The sequence below is a fragment of the Ananas comosus genome, linkage group 25 (genome assembly GCF_001540865.1).
Source record: "Ananas comosus cultivar F153 linkage group 25, ASM154086v1, whole genome shotgun sequence".
NCBI classification, from domain to species: domain Eukaryota; kingdom Viridiplantae; phylum Streptophyta; class Magnoliopsida; order Poales; family Bromeliaceae; genus Ananas; species Ananas comosus.
The window spans coordinates 1,388,897-1,397,589 of record NC_033645.1 but is presented as its reverse complement, the minus strand read 5'-3'; the positions used below and the strand labels follow the sequence as shown (position 1 = coordinate 1,397,589).

General features: G+C 40.0%; 2 protein-coding genes across 3 annotated transcripts; one reads left to right on the top strand and one right to left on the bottom strand.

Moving 5' to 3' along the window:
• LOC109703566 (phytoene synthase 2, chloroplastic-like) lies at positions 361 to 3,846 on the top strand. 2 transcript variants are annotated; one of them, XM_020224223.1, is made up of 7 exons: positions 361 to 552; positions 1,005 to 1,563; positions 1,653 to 1,703; positions 2,046 to 2,218; positions 2,591 to 2,826; positions 2,995 to 3,187; positions 3,355 to 3,846. In XM_020224223.1, exons 2-7 carry the CDS (start codon positions 1,134 to 1,136, stop codon positions 3,535 to 3,537), a joined length of 1,266 nt encoding a protein of 421 aa, XP_020079812.1. In that variant the 5' UTR covers positions 361 to 552; positions 1,005 to 1,133; the 3' UTR covers positions 3,538 to 3,846. The 2 variants fall into 2 exon arrangements, with proteins under 2 accessions (XP_020079812.1, XP_020079811.1); XM_020224222.1 differs by lacking the exon at positions 361 to 552 and adding an exon at positions 603 to 891.
• On the bottom strand, positions 5,447 to 7,999 carry LOC109703568 (F-box/kelch-repeat protein At5g42350-like). Its single transcript, XM_020224225.1, has one exon. The coding sequence runs from the start codon at positions 7,529 to 7,531 to the stop codon at positions 5,693 to 5,695; it is 1,839 nt and encodes a 612-aa protein (XP_020079814.1). The 5' UTR covers positions 7,532 to 7,999; the 3' UTR covers positions 5,447 to 5,692.

The window sequence follows — 8,693 nt, the reverse complement described above, 5'->3', positions numbered from 1 at the left end:
TATGGATATGACTTATATCATCAACACGGCAATTAGTCTCACATTCGTAAGTGCGCTCCTACCGAACTAAGGCCGTGAGCAGTGTGCATGAATCTGAGTATTTGTGACTAAAAAAATATATAAAACAAACATTGGTCAATTTGAGAAATAAATGACATATATAGAAACTAACAAACAGACTTTTTCGGTGCCGTAGAAAATAATCGTATGAATTAGATTCTAATTTTGGGACCTCTGCAATAACATGTTCGCGAGAGCGCGGTGTATAAGACGGACCTATAAACCAGGTGCAGGGAATAGTCTCTCCTATCCTCCCCAAACAAAGGGTGTGATGAGAGAGAAACACATTGAGAGAGAGAGAGAGAGAGAGAGAGAGAGAGAGAGAGAGAATGTAACAGTGGAATGGAATAATTTGTGACTGTAGAGCTCCTCCTTTCTCTTGATGTTGATCACTTAATGGTTTCAAGAGGCTTCTGCTACTTTCCATTCATTTTGGGCTGTTGCATGTTGTCATCTTCAACAATCAGCACACACACTGATAGCTGATAAGAGGTGAGTGGTGTTCAGCACCTCCACCAGCTTTTTCCAACATTTGGAATTTTTTGGTACATTCTACAGAATAACCCATTTGGGTTCATGGAATCTTTGGGCTATAAACTAGATGCATGTAGCTAGAATATTACTCATATGGTGCACTCCATTATTGGGCTTTGTGTGTAGTGGTGGAAACTCTTATTATTACTAGTTTGAACCCAAAAAAAGAAAAGAAGAGGAAAAAAATAGAGCACCCACTTGTTTTTTTTTACAAGTTTTATAATTAATCTCCTATTGGGTGGTTGCTTTTCCTGTTCTTGCTGTTTCCTAGCTGAAAAAAAAAGTGACCATTTTCAGGTTTTTTCCTCCCTTAAAATTAGTTCAGAATATGCTCTAAGCATCTTCTTCTTCTTCTTCTTCTTCTTCTTTTTTGTCACTTTTTAAAATATGGTCATATCTGAATTTTGCAGGGAAACTCAAGAGCATCTTGTGGGTTGTGTACTTGGTTTGAAATGAGAGCATGATAGGGAGAATTGGTTGTGACTAAAAAAGGAGGAGGGATTTTGAGGTTCTAATTCTTAGATCATTTTTTGAATCAAATGGCAATTACGCTTCATCGAGTTACATCCCCCGCCGTTGGATTCTCCGAGCTCCGCGACGGCGATGTTCACCGAACTTTCGGGAGGATATTCACCTCAAAGTACGATAGGAAGATACCGAGGAGAAAACGCGGGTCGAATTCGTGCTCACTGCATGCCGATTCGAAGTATGCTTGCGTCGGGATCGAGCCCGCGAACACCGCGAACTTCCCGATCTTGTCGAGCTTAGTAGCCAATCCGGCAGGAGAGGTCGCGGTGAAGAAGGTGTATGATGTGGTGCTCAAACAGGCGGCGCTGGTGAAGCGGCAGTTGCGGTCGAATGCCGACGTGAAGCCCGACTTGGCTTTTCCGCGGACCGACAGCTTGTTGAAGGAAGCGTATGATCGGTGCCGAGAAGTTTGCGAAGAGTATGCTAAGACCTTCTACTTGGGTTAGATCTCAACTTATAATTTTGCTCTTTAATTTGTCATGAATTTATTTGTCATGTGTTTAACTAGACAAGTTTTTTTTCAATGTCAGGGACACTTCTCATGACACCTGAAAGAAGAAGGGCAATATGGGCAATATATGGTATTATATCTTTATAAATAACAAAAGCAAATAGAATTAATGGTTATAATTATGATTGAGAGCTTGATTCAATTTGTTCTCTGAATCTTAAGAGTTACTCTGTTTTTGTGTCTTTCTCTGGTTGTTTATTGTTGTTATCCAAAAGTAGTAAGATTTTGAAGCATCAGAGAGAATTAAATGAAGGACAATTTGCTCCAGAAAAGAGGCTAGTTTTGAAGTATTATGATTTGTATCTCTCTGATCTTGTTCATTAACTGCAGCTCTGTATCTGATTCTATTGCAGCATTTCATGTGAATTCCTAGCAATGTTATCTTGTGACTTACTGTAGATTGTGTGTTCAGTGTGGTGCAGGAGAACAGATGAGCTCGTAGACGGGCCGAACGCGTCTCACATTACGCCGTCAGCGTTGGATCGATGGGAGAAAAGGTTGGAGGATTTGTTCGCCGGCCGTCCGTATGATATGCTTGACGCCGCGCTCTCGGATACTGTTTCAAAGTTCCCTGTTGACATTCAGGTCCACACATCTACATATAACTTTTTCTTTTTATTCTTTCCTTTCATAATAGCTGGCTCTTAAACTTTGTAACGAAAATTCGACGCGATTTGGCGAAGGATCAAATCGACAATTATTTTGACCTCAATTTGCTAGTACTCAAATTCTTTCAAATGTCGACTAGCTTGCCATGTTCAAACATTCCTCATATAATCGAAGTGCGAAAAATTAAAGAACCTGTCAACAATCTAAAAGGGCTTATTCACCTCTCAACCTCTGCAGCTCTCTGTTTTTCTTCTTCTTCTTTCTTTTTTTTTTTTGCCTTTTTCAATTAATTTGCATTAACTTGATCTTCGCTATGGTACTTAGTTGTATAATTTGCATATTATTCAGCCATTTAAGGACATGATCGAGGGGATGCGAATGGATCTCAAGAAGTCGAGATACGAAAACTTCGATGAGCTCTACCTCTACTGCTATTATGTGGCGGGGACCGTCGGGCTAATGAGCGTTCCGGTGATGGGCATAGCCCCAGAGTCGAAGGCGACGACCGAGAGCGTTTACAATTCCGCTCTGGCTCTAGGAATCGCGAACCAGCTCACCAACATTCTTAGAGACGTTGGCGAAGAGTAAGTAAAAGAGGAAACGCGCGAAGCTGCATTAGAAGCAGAAACTCCAAAGCGGGGCTTCTGCTTCTAGAGCCTGGTTGCTGCTTCCTGAAGTAGAGAAGATATTTCAAAAGCCAATCTAAGTCAGATTAAGTGTAAGGCGCTTGACTGTTATAATTGTTTGTGCAGCGCAAGAAGAGGGAGGATCTATCTGCCCCAAGACGAGCTCGCGCAGGCCGGGCTTTCAGAGGAGGACATCTTCAGAGGGAAGGTGACCGGTAAATGGCGGAATTTCATGAAAAGCCAAATCAAGAGAGCCAGGATGTTCTTCCAAGAAGCAGAGAAAGGCGTGACCGAGCTCAGCCAAGCTAGTCGGTGGCCGGTACGACTCCGATTCGTTTCTGGTTCATGCACATTCATGCATCATTTTGATGCCACAACCTAATTATCTTAATCGGCGAACATAACTACCAACCATGTGATAATTAATATCTTAATGACATAAATTCATGAGCTTCTGTTAAAAGCACTGGGCATGTACTGTGACAGGTGTGGGCTTCTCTGCTGCTGTATCGACAAATCCTCGATGAGATCGAGGCCAACGACTACGACAACTTCGCAAAGAGGGCTTATGTTAGCAAGGCAAAGAAGCTTCTGGCACTTCCTGTGGCTTATGGCAGATCACTGATAAGTCCTACTCCTCGAAAGCAGTCGCGCCACGCAAAAGTATAATTCTGTGTACAGCTTGCCGCATAAACTTTCATATCATAAAGAACAGATAGCACAGATAGAAGTCTTAGTGTGAATTGAATTTGCTGGATTAGAGAAAAGGAGGTACATGTGTCGATCTCCGAGTGGAGAAACCTTCTTATGAATGTTTCATAGCTATGTAAAGTAATAGAATTAAAGGGAATTAAGAATGTATACACAATTCAATCTAGAGGAAGATGCTCTTCCCTCATATTATTAGCATATTTTTATGTGACAAAGCACAAATTTGCTGTATCAATGCTGAGTAAGCCTTTTGATTTTGATGGTCTACTGCATTGAGTTGAATTTTTTTACATGAATCTTTGTAGATAGGTGGATTAAACTATAGGAGGTTGGTGATGTGAGGCTATAAATTGTGCTCAACCTGCATGTTATATATATTTCTGTATTAACAAGTTTGCTTTGTGGGAAAGTCAAGTAGCTCTTGAGATTTGGAGAGATTTGGTGATATCATGTTAGAGAATTTAGTAAGTGCATGTGAGTTTCAATAAATCTTGAACATGGATACTTTATCCAATTCGGTAACATATATTCTTATTTTAGCAAATGATTGGTTGTACTTTACTTTCATTCTAAAAGGAGAAAAAAATAAAAAAGAATAAATCCAATGTGGTTGGACTAGGGAAGGGACTGAATAGGTGTGTTTATAAGCTTTTTTTAAAAAAAGAAAAAGAAAAAGAAAAAATGAATTCAACTTAAATCCTTTGACCTACTGAGAATCAAATTGAAGACTTTTGAAAGTGTCCTCTCCCCATAGCTTCATTCCTGTAAATTTAAGGACTTTTTAAGAGCAAATCAAAACCGACTGATAAACCACTTCATGGTTTAAATGTCACTGCATTAGGCTCCATTTGGAATTGTAGAAATACTATATCATGTACCATAAAAAAATATAATTTGTAATGAGTAAATATTTTGCTAATTTCCGTAAAAAATATTACGTTTGTGTAGATTATAATAATTTGATTATGATGTGTGAGAAAACACAATGAAAAATATTTGCTTATTTCCGTATATGATATTATGTTGATTATAGATTTTAATAATTCGACTATAATGTTATATATAGTGCTCGATGCCAAATGAGCCCTTGAGGCCTATTTGATGCATAAACATCCTATGTGATCAATATTTTCGATTTATTAAAAAAATATATAGTATTTAATAGATAAAGAGTATAATAAAATATCTAGAATGGATATCATACTCACCTGTTAGTTTTTAAAATAAGATGAATTATCCCGCAGATAAAATATACTATCGTACCATGATTCATGGACATGACCACGTTCAAGCATTTATCTCTAAAAGCATTTTCAGAAGATCACAAGCTGTATCTCTTAGCATGCTTCCACATCCATATATGAGGATCTGAATGCCAAGACGACGAAATTAATATATATTAATTAACACCATGACATTTTTGGTGAATTAAATGGAACTGTTATCAGTAGGAAAATGATCCTTACCCAGGTTATGTAAAGTTGCAACTGCAGCAAAAATAACTAAAATAAAATAAAATCTCAAACAGTATGAATCGATCTTCCTTTTAAAAAAGACAAGAAGAATTTTCAATATAAGTTCACTGCAACTTAATATATGCTTTAAATTATTTCATAAAGATGCAGAGCTGTAATATTTACGGCAAGAATAACTAGTGATGCTGCTGAAGCAATCTCAAGTATAAACAGGAATTAATTTATATGCAGAAAAGAATATGAAGAGAAAGAACTTTAACTTTCACTACATCATCAAATCATTGCTAGACCCCATACAGACATATAGCAATGGCTTTGACACAAATCAGTGTCCCACATAGGAAATTTTGTTCGCGGAATCAAATAAGAGAACATGTATAAATAGGAAGTTATACGCAGAAAAGAATATGAAGTGAAAGAAATCTTAACTTTGATTACATCACCAAATCATTGCTAAATAAATCCCATACAGATATAAAGCAATGACTTTGACACAAATAAGTGGCCTACATAGGAAATTTTGTTCGACGAATCAAATAATACAACATAAGGACCAACAGGAAATTTTTTCTTGATGAATAATTGGGCACACGATAAAACCATCAAAAGAATGGTTACAGAAGCGACTAGAGACAAGCTTACAGATGTAGCACGACCATCGACTTCATTGAGCATGACGGAGCGTCCGCCTCGTGAGCTGCGTGCTTCCTCGAGACGCGGGACCACTTTATCTCGCTGTTTGAAACTTTACAAGCGGTCAGAAAATCAAGCACCTGACCGAAAATCCGGAACATCTCGAGCCCATAGATATGGTCCCCGTCCGCCACGAATGTCGCGTTCCAGTCCATGGGTGCATCTGGATGCCGAGAGACCTCAGTCCATTTATGAGGCAAGGAGAAGTCCAGCTCAAGCAGCTTCCTCACGGCCTTCTCCCTCCTGTTTAAAATCCCATCTCTCTCGCACCAAGACACGCACAGCATAAAGAGCCGATTATTGCAAGACACGAGCTTAGGGTAGTACTCGCGAAGCCGAGGAGGGGGACGGGAGGTCTGGAATTGAACCCAAAACCCTCTTTCTAAATCATAGGCGGCAAGTTTGTCTGCTTCGGAGTACACGTAAAACATCCCACCGCAAACAGATCCTGAGCATGTGGACCCAAAGTCCGTAGGCAACTTAGCAATCTCGATCCATTTATCAGTAAAGGGATCATAGATCTCACCCGAATCCAAAGGCTCATCCCAACACCCGTGACCGCCCACAACAATCAGGGCAAGGTTTGTCCTCTTACTTCTCTTTTCTACTTCAAATTTGTAGTTTTCTTTTGTGCGTCCTGATATACGGTCATCCTCCTCAAAAGCATCTTTAAGGCGGCGCCTCAGTGAAAATCGGTGTGGGTCCTCATAAACATCGGAAACCCCAGTTAACTTGGACTTCAGAGGAAGACCGACATTCTTATTAGCTCGAATGCGAAAAATACTGCAGCTAGATGTCATCTCGAAGACCCCCAATACAGCTCTGGACCTCGCCGACCTCATCGAAGTGGCTTTTCGCCACGAGCCAAGTAAAGGGCTGTAAATCAACACTCCTTTGTGGGTCTTAAAGGATCCCTTCTCCAACGAAACAATTGAATCCCCAGTGGTAGAGCAACCACCGACGATGTAAACATCGGTGCCAACCCCGGCAACCGAAAATAAGGACCTACCCATCAGTCTATCCATACTAACCCTATGCCACTGGTCGAGGGCAATATCCAACGCATGCATTTCTCCGCCACGAAACCCCGCTCGCGTGACCCCGAAGAGGAATAGCCATCGATCCTGATGAACCCCTTTGGACCTCAGCTGGATAAATTGCGGGGCGGTGGTCAAGTCCCGCCATTTCTTGCACACGCATCGCGAAGCCATCAAAGAAGTCAGAGGAAGTCGGACCAATATCATCTCCAATATATCATCAGGAAGTGAAGCGCTAGGAGTGGTAGAGCTCGGCTGGCACGGCTGAATTGCCTTTTCTTTATTCAAATTCTTCTTCCGAAACCGCTCGCGCATAATGTTGGAGCATTCGACCGATGTTTCCTCGACCCCATTGTTCATTTTATGAGGCATACAGTCGTCTAAGGAGCTCAACCTCCAGCTCCGATTCGGATCCAACTCCTCACAGGCGTTGACCCTGCACCCGCCGCCCGTGATATAGAGATTGAGGCACCTGGACGAACCGGATTCCGGTTTCGGGTTCAGTTGCAAGCCCTCTTCATTTGTACGGCCGCTACGGCCATTCTTCTTCTTCTTCTTCTTGAGCTTCTCACTAACGGATTTCGTGAGGCGCTTCGAAACAGACAAAGCTCCCATATCCCTATGGAGAGCAATCTCATCCTCCGATGCCTCGGAATTACGGATTTTGGGAGCATTTTGTGATTCATTAAATAGCAACGTAGTCCTACAATTGGCATTGGATGTCCTACAAGTGCTCGAGCTACCCATCGCTAATTTACCCAAAAATCCCCCAATTTCAAAACCCTAGATCAACATTTTTGCTCCAAATGGTTATCCTAACCAATCAAATGGAGATAATAATAACTATTTCACATTGAAGTACACCTCGTCGTTACTCATTACCAAACAAATCACTTTTCTATCCTAAATGAACGAAAAACTGGAAACTTTACAGCGAGATTACCAAATTTACATGCATTAATCGAAGAAATTGGAAAAAAAAAACTCAAATTAATCATAGAAACGGGGTGAGATTAAGGGCAAAAACAGATGGGAGGCAGAGGAGCAAAAGGGGATCGGATCGAGGAGCAAACCCTAGGTGGATCGGAGAACGCGAGCGCTTCGAAATCGATCGGGGAGAGCGACGTGTGTGTGTGTGCGTGTGTTTGTGTGTGGGGGATCGAAGAACGCGGCGCCCAAATAGTAAAGCTATTGGAGCCCCTTTGAACGGGGTATTTCATCTTCAAAGCAAATGAACTTGGTTTTTGGACGCACCCACGTTTTTGACACCAATAGTGGACTCACAGGGAGATGCGGTGCACATGGGCTACGTGGATAAAGGAGGAGAAAGTATTGAGTGCACCGTGTCCACCGTGAACCAACTCTTTTTTTTTAAAAAAAAATCTAAGGCTTTAAAATCGGAATTTGATTTTGTAACGATTTTTTTTTTGGGGGGTATGAAATTTGAAAGACTTGGTTATCCGAAAAAGCTTGCTCTGCTTACAAATTAATTTACAAATTTTTTTACAGATTTATGGATTTTGAATGGTCCATTTATTTTATAACATTGCGCTTTGTAAGTATCCGTTAACTAAGTATAACAATCTATGTTAGTTTATAAAATAAATATGAAAAAATATTTGCAATTATAGCTTTATTTGTATCAAAAGTCATAAATTTATAAATTTTTTAGAAAAAAAAGATATCACACTATTCCTTATATTTATTGGAAAAATAAATTTAGCTACAAAAATGAGCGAAATATAAATATAAAAAAAAAGTAAAAATAGAGAGAAAAGAAGAAAGGACAAAAGAATGTAAAAAAAGAAAAATTCCTCACTATCCAAAAGTTTTATCCATTATTACAGTATTCAACCTATTTTTTTTCCAACATTCTGATATTTGGTATTACGGTTAGTGAATGAGTGAA

Excerpts from the sequence above, each read along its gene's own strand:
- LOC109703568 (XM_020224225.1), bottom strand. The coding sequence starts at position 7,531 with ATGGGTAGCTCGAGCACTTGTAGGACATCCAATGCCAATTGTAGGACT.
- LOC109703566 (XM_020224223.1), top strand. The coding sequence starts at position 1,134 with ATGGCAATTACGCTTCATCGAGTTACATCCCCCGCCGTTGGATTCTCC. Across the intron at positions 1,704-2,045 it reads GGCAATATGGGCAATATATG|TGTGGTGCAGGAGAACAGAT; the intron begins GTATTATATCTT and ends TTGTGTGTTCAG. Across the intron at positions 2,219-2,590 it reads AGTTCCCTGTTGACATTCAG|CCATTTAAGGACATGATCGA; the intron begins GTCCACACATCT and ends CATATTATTCAG.